This window comes from Tamandua tetradactyla, chromosome 6, assembly GCF_023851605.1.
Source record: "Tamandua tetradactyla isolate mTamTet1 chromosome 6, mTamTet1.pri, whole genome shotgun sequence".
In the NCBI taxonomy this organism is placed as follows: Eukaryota; Metazoa; Chordata; class Mammalia; order Pilosa; family Myrmecophagidae; genus Tamandua; species Tamandua tetradactyla.
Genome location: NC_135332.1, coordinates 135,450,846 through 135,468,709, shown reverse-complemented (window position 1 = coordinate 135,468,709; position 17,864 = coordinate 135,450,846). Strand labels below are relative to the sequence as shown.

At 41.3% G+C, this 17,864-nt stretch overlaps 1 protein-coding gene across 4 annotated transcripts in view; it reads left to right on the top strand.

The window, feature by feature from the left end:
- The first annotated feature begins 308 nt into the window (after positions 1 to 308).
- Positions 309 to 17,864, top strand: part of RUNX1T1 (RUNX1 partner transcriptional co-repressor 1) — a 134,694-nt gene continuing 117,138 nt past the window's right edge. For 2 of the 4 annotated variants that reach the window (XR_013178338.1, XM_077167195.1), the window contains exon 1: positions 334 to 456. Coding sequence is in view for 1 of the 4 variants with exons in the window: in XM_077167185.1 (XP_077023300.1) it covers positions 429 to 456 (28 nt within the window). In the remaining 3 variants the exon portion in view is untranslated. Of the gene's footprint in view, positions 457 to 17,864 lie in introns of all 4 variants that reach the window. The other 2 variants (XM_077167185.1, XM_077167183.1) reach the window with 2 other exon arrangements.

The following is a 17,864-nucleotide window of genomic DNA, read 5'->3' as shown; positions in this document are numbered from 1 at the left end:
AAATGCGTCGCCTTCCTCGAGAGTGAGCGAGGGCGGGTGAGGCAGACGCAGACGCCGCCTGTGACAGTGGCAATTCCCTGCGCCCCACATCACATTTGTCTGCCACAGCAGCAACAACAGAAAAGCGGAGGGAGGGGAGAGGGAGGAGGGAGGGGGGGAGAGGAGCTCCGCAAGTCTTCAGCTCTGCGTGGAGGCTGCGTTTGGCTGGCGTTCCCGATCCCTGGCTCTTTGCTCCGGAGCTCGCTCTGCGCAGCGCCGGGCGGCCGGAGGCGCTCCCTGGCGTGAGTCCGCGGCCCCCTGGCGAGCGCGCGTGGGCGAGTGGCTGCGGACACTCTGGCCTGGCTAGGGAAGCCGCGCCCTCGCACCCTCGACCCGCGAGCCGGCCGAGGCGACGGGAAGTTTTATTTGCAGCTCGGAGCCCGTGGCGGATGGTGGGACTCTTTGGCCCTGTGCAGTGTAAGTGTCCTCGGGAGGGCTGGGCCGGCGGGCTGCGGGCGGCCGGCGGGGATGGGCCCCTGGTTATTATTCATTATTATTACCGTCATCTTCCTTTGGATTATTCGGCCGAGAGGCTGCAGGCTGTACTTGCCGCTCAGCTAGGCTAGGACTACGCACGAGGGGAAAGAAAAACATCTCGGGGGACTCCAGTCTGCGATGACACTGAACTTCGCGGGTCAACGAAGGATGCATATTTTTACTGTTAGATTCCTCGCAATGCTGTCTTAAAAATAATTTTTTCCTTTCTCCCCATGATTACAATATGTGAGCAGGAAGATGATGCGTGCTATTTTTTTTTTTTCTCTTTCTCCCCGAGGAAACAACTGGTCAGGATGCTCACGGTGCGTTTGGCAGGTGGCCTTAAAAGCGCTTAGAAGTGTTTTATTTTTTTTAAACTGGAAACCAGAGGCTCATTTTAGTTTGTGGAAAACTTAGCTCTAGGAGCAGGAGAGGCGGAATCTTAACTTTGAGAACGGCTGCGACCAGGGAGGGGCTCTAAATAGCCATGCCCAGGCGCCTGCGAACTTTACTTGTCAATCGTTGGGGGGTGTTGGAGCTGGGAGCCCTCGAGAGGGCGGGTGCTGGCCCGGTGAGCAGCTGTCCTTGTCTCCCGCCGGGGCGGGTCCAGGGCTTCCACGCCCAGGGGCAGGGACCGGTGGGCAGCGTCGTTCTGCTCCGACCTCTCAACTGCCCGGGCCCTCCTGGGTGCTCCGGTCGCAGCCCCGACTTGGCGCCCGCATCTGCCTGCCCGGGCAACAGAACCTCGTGCCCTGCAGCTCGAACCCAGAAGGGAAGCCCTGTCCGGGGAATTCCTTTCGTTTTCCAGGGAAACTTGACTGGTGAAGTCCCCTGGCCAGTGTAGACGCGCCCTTGGGCTCCGCCGGCCTCTTTCTTGGCAGCTGTGCGAACCTTGAAAAGGCGGAGTTGGTTCGCGCGCCCAGGTCCCTTGTTCCCGGGCGGATCTTGAGCTGACCAGGACACCTAAAGCAATTACGGTCGTCAGAACGAGGCGCATAAATCCGTTTTTAGAAACTTTTTTGGGGGAAGGACGGTCAATCCTTGGAAAAGTTTTAGTGCTATGGTTCCGGGAAGTAGGATGTGATCCGCGGCTGTTACTAAAAATAACCGCCTCTCTCCCTCCCCCCAAAAGTCTTTTCAGTTTGGAGAACTTGGCGGGGGAGACATGTTGCCCTAGGACCCCTTATTCGTTGCAAAACATTGTGGAGAAACCTTTGAGTTTAGCTTTTCTTCAAGAATGGGCAACATCAGATCCCAGTAAGTCCCCGCCTAGTTGTTGCTTCCTGGGGGAATCTGCAGAACGTCGCTTCAGGAATAGCTACTGTTCCGAGTGGGTGAGGGATTGAAGACCAGGAGGGCTGGGGAGGCTACTCCAGATTAACTTCATGTCCTTAATATAACTGAGTCCCCTTGAATTTTTAACTTAGCTTCCCTTAATTAATCTGCCCAGTGCCTGTACAGAAATGGCTGTCCACAGCTGCTGCAAATTGATTTATCCCTTGATAAAGGTCGGGTTGCTGACCAAAGCATTTTTTTCCTCCCTTCTGTGTGAACTGAAATCTGTTTTACAGGGTGTTTTCCTTCCCAGTCTCCTTTTAAACATCTGTACCGTTTTTAAGTGCACTCAGTGGCTCTTATTATCATTCCCTCCTTAGCATAGAACAGGAGTGGAACTGGGTCTGTGCCCAGCGAGTCCACGCTCACTAGAATACAAATTGACCAGCTTCTCTGTGATAAACGATTTGTTAGTGTTGGGGCCCTCCTTTTAATTTACTGCAGCATTTTGCCTTGACCATGTGAGTGTTCTGTTGTGCCCAGTTTCTCCTGTCACACATTTCCTTAGAAGAGGTGGACAAAACACCATTGTTTCTTAAATCATCCTAGTCCTTACCTGGGTATTTATGTCAGCTGTGATGTGTACTAGCAGAAGTAAATTCAGAATCCTATGGATTTTTTCCCCCTGGTTAACCTTAGGGTCTAGTTTTAACATTGTGGTGGCTTGCGGATGACAGGGATGCGGTTATCTGATCGTCTTCCTCTTTTTCAGCTGATTGCTAATTTGAGGAGGGAGGTCTAATAATGTTACCCACTGTTTATTAGGGAGCCTTGGTTTGAACTGGTCTTTTTTTTTTTTCTTTTTTGTTGTCAGGATGAATGTTGAGAAAGTTGAAGTCTGTCATATCCTGTGCTGTTTTTAACATTTGATATTTTATTCTTTCAAAAGACAGAATTCCAGCAAAATAACCTAGGAATCAATTTCATTTGGGATGCATAAAAACTGACTTTATCTAAGATTACACTAAGAGGAAAAAATTATTAAATGTCTTTGTTTAAGCATTAAAAATTTTATTGTAAACCATTTAGACAGCATTCACGTTACTTGAAAAGCTAAATAATGTGTGGGAGAATTTCAGTTTGTAGTTTCTCCATTGTCCGGTCCATACCTAATAAAAGCACTTAGAGAAAATGATCTAGTTTTTCTTTAATGTTTAGACAACTTAAAGCAGACCAGAAGTCTTTGAAATGATATTTTTCTTTGTAGACTTAATCTGTGTGACCTACTAATACCTGCTAATAATTTGGTTTAAAAATGATCTTTAAAAGATCTTAATAAGAAGCATTCTACTTCAATACAATGCAAAGGACACCATTAAATCACAAGTTGCTGCAATGGTAGCACAGTATGTGTTCCAGCTATAAGACTATGGATTTTAAATATTTTTAATATTTTCACTTTCTGAGAGAAATCTACTATTGATGACAAACGATCTCTTCCCTTGAGAGTGTTAGTCTAAGTATTTGCAGATAAAAGAACACTTCATAAATCTCAAAGACGACACAAATATAAGATGCCATTATCATTTATTTTATTGTAAAATAGAAGTTTAGCCAAAAAAAAAAAACCACTTTTTTTTTTTTTTAAACATTGAAAAGGGATCATGAGAAAGAAGTGCTTCCAATAGGAATGCTGGTCAGTGGTTGTCAGTTTAGGACATTCTTCACTGTCAAATCCTGTTTCTCACTTCTTTGATATGAACATCAGCTGACAGGCACTGAATGCAAAGCCTTCTTCATTGAGGTTTTGTGCAGGCAACATAGCCCTTCATAGCAAAGCAGTCTGAAAAATTGGCACCTGCAGGATTTGCATGTGAAAAAAAAAAACACAACAAACCAAGTCTGTTGCATTTGCTGGAGTTTATTACTGTAAGTTATGTAAGTTCAGTGAGAAAGGAGATTTATTTGCTGCTGTTTTGGCATCTAAAAGTTCTTTGTTTTATGGGTACTGTATTCATCATATAGTGACTCACAGACTCTGATAACAGAAGCTAGGGGAGGTGAGTTCTGGCTCCATAGGAGATATTTATTATAGAATGAAGTTGTTTTTAACCATGTCCTTGTCGAACACACTTTATGGTTAATTTTTAAAATATACCTTAAAATTATGATTTTTTAAAGAGCCTGAACTCACCTTTCAGTATAATCTATCAGAAATCAAGCAAATACATAAAATAGGTTAGCATAAATATCCTTTGAAAACTGTCTAGGACTGTGAAAGTTTTATACTTCAGTAACGTTCAATTCTATAATAAAAAAAAGTTAAACCCTCCATATTGTCTAAACTTCAGGAAAAATGTTAGTTTCCCCCCAGCTTCACTTCTTAAATTCTGTTTGCTACCTAAATGCCTTTTAAAAATATTTGACCCTTATTAATGCAAAATTACTAACAAATGTTAAATCAACTAAAACACTTTGTGAACCGCAGAGTATTATCCATCAATGGAACATTTATCCAGAGTAAGTTAGATATTATTATCTAAAGAGACACTTTCTAACTTCACTCTTTTACAGCCATTAATGTAAGAGTTCCTAAATAGTGTTTAAAGAACAGTGAACATTTTATTAAAGCAAACATTAGTTCAGTTTAATGGAGGTAATTGTAAGTGATAAGACAGAGCAGGTTATCTCTGTTTTGTTTAAACAGAAGGAGCTACTTTGCACCATTTCCAGTAGCCATCTGTAGAAGAGAAGGGTTTGCACCTGTCTGTCCACACTAATTATAGATTAGGGCCAAAGAAATGAAATTTGAGGAGGTTTTCAGCTAATGAAATCCATACTGATTTTATTATAAATGTGCTTTATGTAAAGAGGGTGATAGTTATGAGTGAATAAATCGCTATGTAGCAAGGAGGCACTTGGTTTTGAAGCAGAATTCTGCTGCATTAACCTTTGATATTAAAAAAAAAGATAAACAACTTAGATACGGATGCTAGCCTTTGTTTGGCATCCATAGCTACAATTTAGTGAGCAGCGGTGAGGTTTAGCGTGCAATTTTAAAATGTGCTTTAAAGCAGCTTAAACGTTAAGAATATTCTAGTATTCTGAGATGCAGATGAAGTAGGGGGTAGTTTCTGTTTTAACTTGTGTAGTTTCTGTTTTAACCTATGCATATAAAATATTAGAAAACTAGAAAGGCTTTTTCCTTTTTCTGCATTTCAGTTTCACATACAAGAGAAATTAAAGTGAAATGAATGAGGAATGCATTCTGCAATAAAAGGTCACATGAATGTCTACCACATCTGTTTATAGTAATTATGAACATAATTAACATAAGAATTACAAATGAAATAATGACAAGCTGAGCAATGAGATATTATGCCATAATGGTCATATGTTGGAATTCTCACATTATAGCACACTAGAATTCACATACTCAAAGAAAGAAAGAAAATGCTAGATTTTTATCTGAATGAATACTTCAAAACTTATCTGCCTAGGGCAGATGGACTTCATGCTTTTATAGGAAGGTAGCCTATTATTAAGAAAAGAACTAGTTGAAATTAAGATTTCTAGTCTCCAGACTCGACTTTGAGACAACTATGATTATAGAAACCACTTTCTCTTGTACATTTATTCTATGATTATACTTCTTGATTATTGTATTGCTTTTTTTTAATTGAAAGCTTTGCAGCAAAGTATTTGCTTTGGAAGAGAGTGATGGTTTTTTCCCATTTGAGAATTGGTTGATCTTTTCTATAACTGTGAGCCAAAAGTCAATGAACAAACAAGGTAGTAATAGAAATACTGTGCCTTTTACAAAATAAGAACATTGGCAGATTAGCTTTTGTGCAGTTTTGGTCATGCCTTCAATGTTTGGAATGCCTTTTAATGATAAAATGTAAGCCTTTTTTAGGTTTGAAAGCAGTGAAAATGCAATGTCTTCATAGCATTTCTTATAAGAACATGTGATGGAGAAAGAATCTATGGACATTTTTGTGAATTGTATTTTTTTCTCCTGGAGTTGTGTTGGATATATAGATTTTTGCATATAGTCTGTGTCCAAACTGATTTAACTAAAATATGATTTGTGGGGGTAATAATAAGAGGGAAGGTGTGTGTGGTTGCTTCTGGTTACTCTGAACGCAGCTTTCTATAACAGCTAGAGAAAAGGTGAAAGATAACCTTTTAGGAGACCTAAAATGATATCCCAGAAATCTGTCATTAACTTTGAAAGAATGTCAGATTTTCCCCTGTTTAGAGCCCACGGATTTCGTAACATAGCCCTCCAAGTGGTTTACTTCCTACTCTTGCACCCCTCTGTAGCTATTGGACCTGGTCACTTTTTGAAGATTTGTGGAGAAGTATTACCTTGTTCTCATCTCAGTGACACCAAGAGGTTTTACACATTATTGGATTACTAGAGAATTGTGGCAGACTTTTTTTTTTAATCTGACATTAATTGCATGACAAGATTTTCACATGTGCCCTTCCCCCACCTAAGCCCAGCATCTTTCACTTTGCATTACCTATCAGATTTCCCTGAATTCTTTTCCTAGGATGGGAATGTGTGTGCGCGCGCACACACACACACACACACACACACACACACACGCGCGCGCGCGCGCGCGCGCGCGAGGGGAGGGGTTGGGGCGGGGCGGGGGGGGGGTGGGGAGAGGGAGCCGGGAAGAGGGGTCCCACTACACTAAGCCGGTTTTTTTGCCAAGTGATTTGAAGGAGAGCGCTTGGGTAATGCCTCTCCTGATTTTCTAAAGGGCTTTAAAAAAATTGTCTCCTCCAAAAATGCGGCTGCTCATTCTCTTGCTTTTCTGTGTTCTCTACTCACCGCCCCCCGACCATTTTGTCCCTTAAATATATTAGCACTTCATGCATAAATTATTTTATAACCTGAAGTTTCACAGCAACCGAGGCTGCAGGGCCTGAAAATTTATGTAGTTTATTGGCGACTTCCTTCTGAACTCACTAATCACGCTGCAGTGAGCGCTTCTTAACCAAGCATTAGTGCCTTAAAACACACCACCACTAAATATACCCTACCCCCCGCCCCCAATAAAATAACTTTCTTTGCTGCATAATCTGCACTCCATTAAGGATCTGATCAGATGTTCATCAGATGGTCTGATGGGTGCACTTTAAAGTGAAAAGGAGAGCCCAAGGGACTACTCAGGTGTATCTCCTTCCTGACCTCTGGTCTGATGGTGGACCCCTTAGTCCCTGCTTCTTCTCTGATTGATTCTTAGGCTCTGGGTGGGTGAAGAGCTGTGAGGCAGCTCAAGTAGAGATTGATTGCCTCAATTTCAAATCCCCTCCTCCAAGACAGACTCTCTGATATATACATAAGAAGCCCTCTCCCCCCATACCCATACTTTCTGGAGGTGGAGCAGGTGTCCAAGTCACTTGGTGCTGCCAATCACAAGTGGCTCTCCTTGTGCTGGCTGCACAGTTGTTTTCTGGGACACACGAAAGCCCAGGTAAAGGAAATGTTTCATAGCTGGGCTGTGTCCATTTCTGTGTGTTGGGGGTGGGGGTGGAATTTAGTAGGAGTGTTGGCATCAGCAAAGAAAGGGACAGGAACTCCTACCTGGAAGGCTGTGTTAAGTGCCTTGCAGACTTTGTTTTGCAAATTGTGGCGATTTGGATGGAGATGGGATGGTGAATGTCTCATTGTTATGCTCTGCCAAAAGAGAACTCTTGATCCCCTACTGACCTTGACGGAATGTCCAAAATATTGGCAGTCTAGGGAGGAGTGTAGAAATGCAGTTTGCTGGTCTGCCTCCCTCATGTTTCTTTCTCTCGGGGGACAGATTTGGGAGCAGGCGACCCCTGGCACTGGCTGTGACCCATAGCGAGCCTTTGGGCAGCTCCCTGCCCACCCCCCAGCGAATTTCCACCCCCACTTTGGGGCCGGAGCACCACCCCCTTCATCCTTTGGGTTTCTTCCCTCCTGCCGGTGTCTCTTCCCTCTCTCTCTCCCTCACTTTTCCTCCCTCTCCCGCTCTGTCTCACACGCACCCTCTGTTTATTTTCCTGCCTCCATCTGGGCCCTGCTGATATTGTAATCACCCTGATGCACGTTGGCTGCTCTCCTCTCCCTCCTGCGCTCACACACTCACTCACACACAATGTGCCATCCTGACAAGCCTTTTACTTCTGATAAGCTCCGATGTGTGTTTAATGAATACAAAGCCGTGGTCCGGGTGCAGCCTCGGCTGCGGCCGCCTCTCCTGCGCTCCTTTGCCAGAAGGTAATCTCTGTGAGCAGGGGAGGGGAGGCGGGCGAGGGAGGGAGGAGGGGTGGGGAGGAGTGGGGGGGGGGTGGAGGACCACGGGGAGGCTGCTTTTCTCTTTCCCTCTCTCCTTTTCCAAATGATTCAGAAGTCGATAAGCCCAGGAGAAGTGAAGATGTAACATGTTATCTGTCGCTCCTCGCTCCTCTTAGCTGGCGGAGAGAATTTACATTTAAAGATTAGCAGAGGGAGAAAGAGAAATCTGCCTTTTGTTGTGTGGGGTGAGGAGGAGGCGTCCGTCCTGGCCTTGACGCTATCTCCCGTCACCTCTGCTATCCAGACAGGACTCACGGAGGTGAGATTACCGGAGGGCCTTATCTTTAATTGGGTTGAGTTTTGCCAGTCTGAATAGGTTTAAAGAGACTCGATAAAGGGGGAACAATAGATTATTTATTGACTGGCCTGTAGATGAAGAAGGGAGCGAGAAAGCTGCTTAACAACTTGATTTGTTCGTTTTTATTTTTATTTTAAGGTGAGACCCTCGTCCTTTTGGTAGAAGGAAGGGCCATGGAATTTAGGTGCAATATGAAGAACTTAAATGTCTTATTTCCTCTCCCCCCCCACCCCTGCCTTCTTCTCTGTACCAGGCACCTACCTTGTTTTAACAAGAGTTTCATTTGCCCCTTAAGGTATAGGATTGATAAACTGGGCAAAGGGGGAGAGGCTTTGGGAATTGATCATTAGTGTTTGGTTTTGTGTTTTTGTGTGAAATGTTGTGGATGGTGATGAATTGATGCTAACGGTACTTGTGAGAACAGCAGATGAAGCCTACTTTTAATGTGGAATGAGTTTAGAGTATGTTTTCAGCTCTGTCTAGAAAAAAAATATCACTCCAAATCTTTTAGGTAAGCTTGTATTTCGGATTTGAACTATGACATTTTTGTGCTTAGAGTTGGTTTTTATAAAAAAAGAATACATGTTTTCTTGGCTTATGAGCGTATTTCAAAAAATTATAGTCTCAACTTTAGCAGTGGAGAAAATGATTGTTCTGTCTACTATATGTTGTCAAATAGGTGTTTTCATAGATAGATAGATATGATCCAGTAACTAAAAGCCTAATTAAAATTTGTTTAAAGCCAGGGGGGTATGTTTCCTTGTTGACAGCGGCAGATCGATTGGGTAAGACAATAGAGTCCCATTATTTTACTTCCATTGACTGAACATATTGACATTTCAGGTTTGCTGTTGCCTCAGTGAGCATGATGAAACACTGAAATTCACAGACCAATGGCCAGAGTGGCACATATATTACTCTGTGTCATTTCTGCCTTCAGGTTACCTTCTCACCCAGGCAGAATGGGAGTGGACAGCCTGCAGTCCCTCAGAAGGGGTAGGAATCTCTTGGCTAAGAGACCGATAGATAGATAGCATGTCTTAGGAGTATCTTTAATTTTGCCCAGAATGGATGTTGCAGAGAAACAGGTGAAGCACTTTTATTTAGAAGTCTAGGAAGCAGCCTTCTTACTAACCTTGCATGGGTGACATATAAGAATACCCGTTTTCAAGTTTTACCTTTTAACGTCCCTGGAGGTATTGACAGTGAGTAGTTGGTCATATCATTTAGATGTTTAAGAGCTTGTGCTTGGGTGACATCTGCCCTTCCTCAGTCTAGGGAACATCCAAGTACCATCTCTGTCTGTATTTGATGAAAACATTTATAAGGCCCCTTCAGAAATAGAGCCTGACTTTTGTTTCTGGTTTTCTTTTGGTGGGTGGAGAATGAAAATGGCATGTATGTATTGTATTCCTATGAGCACACGTAGGCAGTAACATATCTATAAAAAGTCTCTTCCAAGCCGAGGCAGAGAAAATACTAAGTATCTGTTACTTTCTTAGAGAAATCTTAATTTTTTCACATTTTGCCTTGTCTGTGCATCATAAAACTAAGTATTAGTAGACATCGAGTCGAAGTGAATATGGAACATACCTAAAGGGACTTAACATATTTTTAAAAAGTTTAATGAAGATATAAAACTATTATGAATATGATGTATACAAAGCAGTAGTTGCCATTAAGGAGGCAACTGATGCCCTTTACAATGTTTAGAACAAGACTAGTCCTTTGTACCATTTTCGTGAAAATGCTAGGTTTCTATTTGATCAGCAGGTGCTGTTGAGATGAAAGCCATGTGTAAATTTTCAGAAGGCCAAAAGTGTCAATTCAGAAAAAGGAAGTGATAAGAGAAAATGCAATCAGTTTTCCTGTTTTCAATTTGTGCAGGGTTTGAAGAGCTGTTTTGTTAAACTGCTACATCTGCTCCAATATGAATATTGAACTACTTCCACTAAAAATAACACCCTATAATTTGGAAGCTACTGCAATCTTTTGTTAATGCAAGTGGGTTATTTAGAAACAAAACCCAAAAAAACCAAAAAGAAAAAAACCAGAAAACAATTTTCTATTCTGACAGTCTCTTGCCTAATGTGCATTTTCATTTGTTGGCAGTTTTATCCCCAGCAGATAAATGGTATTATGTAATTAAGACCTGATCTTGTTTGACTATAAAAGAGGTTTCCATAGGTGAAAATCCTCGTTATATAAAAAGGGTTTGCACAAACAAAAAAATTATTTCAAAATCACCTGTTTAAATGCATTTATTTAAAATGAAATAGTCCTTCCATTTTCTAATACTACAATTTTTAACTTGCTGTCGACTGTTATAACAAAGTTAACACTATTCCACTGCATACTGAGAATTCTGTGATTTATTTCACCTTTAATATACCTGCAAATGTAAGTTTAAACTAATCAGGGATATTTTACCTAACAGGGCTTTCAGAATAATTTTTTTCATGCTTAAATAAAATGATTAAATTATGCTTGAGTGCCTGCATACAAAAGCTTTAGCTTCTATAGTACTGCTAATCAAATAAGTTTTATGGACAGGGAAAGCGCCACATTAGAGAAAAATTGGATGCATTTTATTAGTGACATTTCTAGGAAAGATATGTTCTTTTTAAATCATCCAATATTAATTTAAAAGAAAACTTTTAGCCTGTTAAAAATAATTATAAGAAAGAATATGCTTTATCCTTACAGTGAGAGAATGAATGGCACAGCTATTCATATAAAACACAGACATAAGGAATTAAGGCAGAAGGAAGACTGATGAAAAAGTTGGATAAGGTTCAATATTGACTCAGTCTACAATTGCAGTTGGATTGACTTGAGGCTATAGTAATTTGTTCAGGGTAATATGGGTTCACTGCTTAAGATCAATTAGAGGCAATGTAGTTTGTGGCTTCACACTTGAATTGCCAGACACACCCTTCACAGATAAACCTAGAATATCTCAAGATTGGGTGATTTTAACAAATCAAAGCTTCTTCTGAAACACCAGTTTAGAAGAGCTAGTTGGAAGAAGCATATTGAGTATGTTTACATGTTACCTATATGTAACCAACCAAAGAGTAATGCTTTTAAGGAGTGTTAAGTTTTGTTTAGAAGCCCAGTTGTGGCATGTTATGCTGGCATATCTTTCAGAGACCTGGGCACCACGTGGCTGTGTTCCCTGGTATAGTACTTAATACTTCACTGCACTCAAGAGATGATACTAGAATCACATATCAGTGTGTAAGAAAGTTTATTTACAGATATAATCCCACCGTTTGGTATTTGATCATCTAATGAGTTGTTTTTGTGTTGAAACCAGGTTTGGTATTGAAACCACAGTGTCTTCCATTGCATCCACAGAGGAGAGCTTCCTGTGACTCTTTCAAATTAGTTCATACTTTCTGAAGCAAGGCCCAGGCTTTTATATTAGAGCCACTGATAAATTAATGCCCCATGGTTGATGTTTAAGACTTAGGACCCTCTTGTTTGAAAAAGTGTAAAACGCGAACATTTTCAGTGACTGTAAGATCTACTTAAGCTTCACTAGCTTTTGTTTTTTTAATTCACTAGCTTTTGAAGTTCTAATTGTGATTACTTGTAAAATGCAGTTTATGAAGGAATAGAGCACGTGTAGTAGGTCTCATATTGGTCAAGGTCTCTAAGGCAAAATGATATTTGATCTTGAGGAAGGCGGAGGCTCTCTGATGGTGTCTCCAACAATCTAAGAACATCTCAAAGTCCTTGGGGCTTGCGATTGACTAGATTAATGTATGGGAGACCTATTATGAATGAGCCTGACATTAATTGTCGCATACATTTTCATCAGTTGTCAGTAAGTGAATAGTTGGTGTTTTGCTTTCTTCACTTCACAGAGCTCCAGCCGATCATGCTGTAACTGGCCATAGTTGTTCTTCTGGATTGACCTTTTTGCTCAGTTTACAACATTGAAGTTTCCTTGTATTCCTAAAGTGCATTACCTTCTTTGTGACTCAATACTCTTTTTAGCAGCCGTGATCTGTGTCTCTGCTGTTTTCTTTTACCCTATTATCCCCCACCGAGAAATCAAGAGTTTGCTACTAGCTGACAGATATCCTTGGAGACTCCCAAGTGCGTTCCCATCTGTCCCTGGATACCTCCCTGTTCAGGCGTCTCCACTGGTAAATGCTGCTCCTTGATCAGAGAACCTCCTTCCTACACTGTGCTGTGGCCATGGAATCAGCTGTCCCCTTTGTTGATGGTGATGAGTGTTGTCCAGCCCTCCGGAGCTGTGCTAGCTGTCCCCCTAGTTCCCTAGATTGGCCCCATCCTCCTTTGTTATCCTTTCTTGAATATGACTCCTGGTCATCTTTTAAGGTGAGAGGAGAGGAATTTGGCCCCATCTTGTACTGTAGAAAAACATACCATTTAACTGCAGTTACGTAATGCAAAACACTCTCTTTATAACAAGAAGGGCCTGATATGCTTGTAATCGCTTGACCAGTAGGCAAACTGGAAGTTTCCTTTTCAGTTCAGTCACTGGCTTGCTCAGTGGCTTGTATGTAGTACATTCCAGCCCTCAGGTGAATTCTTTAGGAGTGAAATAAAGGGCAGACTCAGTGATTTTTAGGACTTCCCAACTTAAATGTGTTATGAGTCTATCTGTGAACACACAGGGTGTAAGCTTTAGGGAATTTCCTATGGTTAGGAGACCCCCCCCCCCAAATCCATGATTTATTTTTGATTCTTGGGAGGGGGTGAATCTAGAAGGAAGGACGTAATCCCCACATAACTGGAGATGGAATGTGTGTAGAACACTGCTGCCTTTCTCTTCTAATGGAGAATTGATGTGGTAATAGGGAGCCTTTGATGCCATATCTTTAGCCTTAGATTGTCTTAAATTTCAGTTGTTACTGTTCTTGCTTCAGAGTTGAATGGTGGAGGAATGAATCCTTTTGTACATTGAGGACGAAGTAAAGATTTTAGGTGTTGCTGAAGTGTCTTTATGCCTTTTCTTCATAATTGCTGGACAAGATGTTGACTTGGAACTTGGGAACAGGAGCCAGGGGCTAGGGGCTAAAACAAGGGGGGCGGCGGGGGGAAGTGGCTGGCTCCACTTGCCAGGCATTTGCAGGACTGCCTTCCCCATAGAATTGGACCTGAAGTCATCTGTGAAATTTAGAAAATGACCTTTTTATTTTTAGGGAGAGCTGGTAAGTAGCAGCTTACTTAAATGAACAATAGCCTATTATCTTATAGCTTGGAATTTGATCTTAAGTAGGAAAGACTGAAACATTGTCCTGTTGCATTATTTAAAGAAACTGTCTGCTGTTACATCTAAAAAGGCCTAAAAATCCAATTATTAGCAGTAGCACTGTGATTTTGTACTTTCCTTAAGTTCATTAAATTTCTAAAATATAGACATTATTGAAAGTTCATAAAATTGCTGTAGAAGATTAAAACATAGACTTTATTAGAAGTTTGTTGCTCATTTGCAAAATCTTAATAATGAAACCAGCCTGGATTTCTTTGCAGCTTAGAAGCTCTTGCGTTCTTATTTTTCTTGTTCAGTCAAGGGGTAGCACTTTGTCACCATGCACGAGGGCAGTGGAAATTTCTGCTGGTCTCTAGGAATATCTGTGATTGGCAGGACTTGGAAGACACATTACTTTTATGTCTTTAGAAATGGAGGCCACAAATACCACTATTGCTTCATAGGTTGTAAAAACGTTTTGCCTTGGTATTCAGAGTTCAGTGGGAGGTCAGTCCTTTGCCACAAAAGAAAATGTCTTAAAAGTATGTATGTGCCTGACTTGACTGGATTGAAGATCCAAGAAATTTCAGAGAAAATATTACAAGGAAATGCAAAAAGATTTTCTAAAGAAGTTCAAGAAGTAGGTGGCCATTAATAAAATGAGGCAAATCATTGCCGGAGCAATGATGAACTAGACACGGCCATGTGATAACTAGACAGATCGGAGAGAATACTAGCTGCAAGATGCTATTATAAAGAGTATTTGGGAAGGCCCTTCTGCTAGGTTTTTTGGGGGAATGCAAAAAATTCTCCTGATGTAGGAGATCAGAGCATAGTGAGGTTGGGAAATAGATAGATATGGTACGGGAGGGTGCTGGTATAGACACATGGTGCCAGAGAACTAGCCCAGCCATGTTGCACTGAACATAACCAGTGCTCATCCAGTTTGACAAGCAGAATATCAGAAGTTGGGAAGTCATCCTCCAGTGGGCATTATCTGCACAGTGCAAGTTGTGCTTTCAATATAAATTCTTAGGAAGTTGGTTGGTCTGGTTGAATGTAGAGGTGTTATATCCCTCTTCCTAACCTCAAGAAGGGAGGAAGATGTGAGCTGTAAGACAGGTCATGAAAGACTGCTAGTCTATTTCCCGAGTCAATGCATATGTTATGTACACAGTGATGAGCAAACACAGCTGGGAGGAACAGCAGATGATACTGGGACTGGAACTATGGTGTTTATCAGACTGACAGAGTAATCCTTCTTTCCTGTGAAAGTGTTCTTTTTAAGTGACTGTTAGGATTCTGTAACTTTTATCATGTGTCAGGCAAGTATTGTTCTTTGCATCCCCCAACCCTTTTGCTCACCTGTCACACATTTTCATTCTCATCTCTAGCTAGATTTATTTAGAAATGAGATCCAGATTTGACCTCTGATGGGAAACAAATGTGGACAATGAATTTTCATCCGTTTATGTAAGTCAGGGTAGGTAGGTTGCTCTAGATCTAAATGGAAAGTAAGTGTGATCAGTCTTCATTGACTTGTCCAAGTTAAGCTTTGAAATGGCTAGAAGGAGGGAGTATAATAATGAAGAAGAACAAGATAAGCAACCCATTAAAAGCAAAATTTGAGTTTAAACACATTTTTGATAGTCCAGATAAAGACACCTGTTAAAGTAGCTGAAGGAAAAGTACAATTTTTTTCTCTTGGGGAAAAAGTCATCTTATTTCAAATCCAAAGTAAATTAGTACATATTTAATGAATGTGCCCATGTGTAAAGCACTGGTAGTTGGGGTCCTAGAGGAGAAGGAGTAGTGGGCCCATGTCCCACTAAATGACAAAGCCCACTCAGGACAAATTCAGTAGCTACAGAAGATGGTAGATCTTGATAACATGCTAATTAATAGAGTAAATGTAGTATAGTGTAGTAAATGAGATTTTAGAGATGGGAGTGAGTTTGAAATTGAAACTTGTCTTGAGACAAGTAAAATTTATCAGGGCACCGTTATTGCAATGGGATTGTGTTAAGTCTTTCATTAAGAATGGGGAGCGCAGAAGCTCAGTGAGGAAGGGCCTCTGCCAGCAGCATTATTAGGGATGGATGAGGATGGAGGGATGAGAGATAAACAAATGTGACCATAGCAAAGAGACTCTTGGTTGTTTAGTGAGAAATATGTACAGAAGGACCATAAATGTCTTGAATATCAAGCATTTCAGGGTACACTTTATCTTTTAAGTAAGCCAGAAGTTTTAAAAATCGTGCTCTAGGTTGATCCTTAAATCCCACCCAGCTCTAGTGCCCACAGCTCTGGGAGTAGAATCTGGTAATCCACTCATTAAAAGTAATAATTTTAGATTTAAAGAAAAGTCAAATGTTTAAATAATATAGAGAGGGATAGATATAGTAAATGTCACAGAATGCTGAAAGTTGGTAAGTCAGGGTATCTGGTGAGGGGGTATATTAGAATTCTGTGTATTGTATTCCTTTTGCAACTTCCCTGTAAGGTTGAAGTTATATCAGAATAAAAAAAAAATTTAAGCAAGCAAAATAAAATCGTGCCCTGTGCCCTGTGGGACCTCCCCGGGTTGGGAGGTGGCATGAAGAGTGCCCAGATTGGCTCAGGGTTACTTTTATAACAACCAGAACAATTTGTTGGTTGTTACAACAAATTGCTTCCTTTATATATTAGATTTTCTGGTTGGACTTTGGAACAAAGGATACCCTGGCAAAATACAGTCTATAGGAACAACAACAAAAATAGTGCTGGGCATGGCCCAATTAAAGTAGAGCTTCTGAAGAGTTGGTGCAATTGCAGTGAGCCCTGTGAACCTGAGTGGGGGGAGATAGAGGCTGAGGCCAGTTGGGAAGCTTGTGGCAGCAGTTTAGAGTTTAGATATTGCAGAACAACTACCTGGATTGGGTTTATGGGACAAGAAGGAAGAGTCAGATGCAAGAGGCATTGCAAAGGAAAGATAATTTCAACTTGGATATAGTGGTAGATTTAGAGAGGGAGAAGATTTTAACAGCACTGAGATTAGGTGTTGAGTGGAATTAGCTTGCCAGAACTTGGGAATCACTTGAAGGATATTGTTTAAGTGCAGCAAAAGAATGCTACTCCACCGCAGACCCTTTTTTTTTCCAATATTTCTATTGAGATATCTTCACACACCATATAGTCCATCCAAAGTATACAATCAGTGGCTCACAGTATCATCGTTTAGTTGTGTATTCATCACCATGATCAATTTTAAAGCATTTGTATCACTCCAGAAGAAGAAATAGAGAGGCAAAAGAAAAAACCCGTACATTCCATACCCCATACCCCTTACCCCTCCTTCTCATTGGCAACCAATGTTGCAGTCTACTCAATTTTTTTACCTTTACCCCTGGCTTTGCCTGTTTATTTATGTGTTCTTATATTCCTCATCAATCCATCTACAAGGTTTTCATAATCACGAGGTCACATTGTAAAAGTATGTAGTTATACTGTTGTGTTCAGGAATCAAGGTTACTGGAACACAATTCAACAGTTTCAGGTATTTCCCTCTAGCTACTCCAATATACCATAAACCAAAAGCAGTCTCTATATGATGCATAAAAATAGTTTCCAAGATAACCTCTCTCAGCCACTGAAATTTTATTTTAACTCATTTCTCTCTTCCCCCTTTTGGTCAAGAAGGCTTTCTCAATCCCCTGATGTAGGGTCCCAGCTCATGCTCAGGGGTCCTGTCCTGCATTTCCAGGGAGATTCACATTTCTGCCCACTGCAGACTCTTAAATCCCAGCCTGTAGTGAGGGGCCTTAGAGAGGGCTAGTCAATGATAGATGTTCCTAAAAGAGTGGTTATACCTAGGGATTTATTGTTGACCTGTCAGGGACATGGTTCCCTCGTGTGTTTTAGCTCCTTGCATGGTTTTAAATCTGTTCTGAGGACATTTCCCTTCTTTTTTCAGGTGTCTTCTGGACACTTGGGAGAAAAAACAGCAGGGAGGTGGGCTGGGTTCTGGACCCTTAACTTTCCATTCTACCAGAGTAGCCTGTTTTATGTGTTTGAAACATTGGACTTTTGTTTGCTGGATAGTTTACAAAACTTCTTTCGATTCTACCACGTAGAGGAAAGAAGACAGACCACAGAGTAGGGAGTAGAGGAGCAGTTGCTAAAAGAGCAGAGGCAATGCTTGTAAACCAGTGGGTCTCAGACTC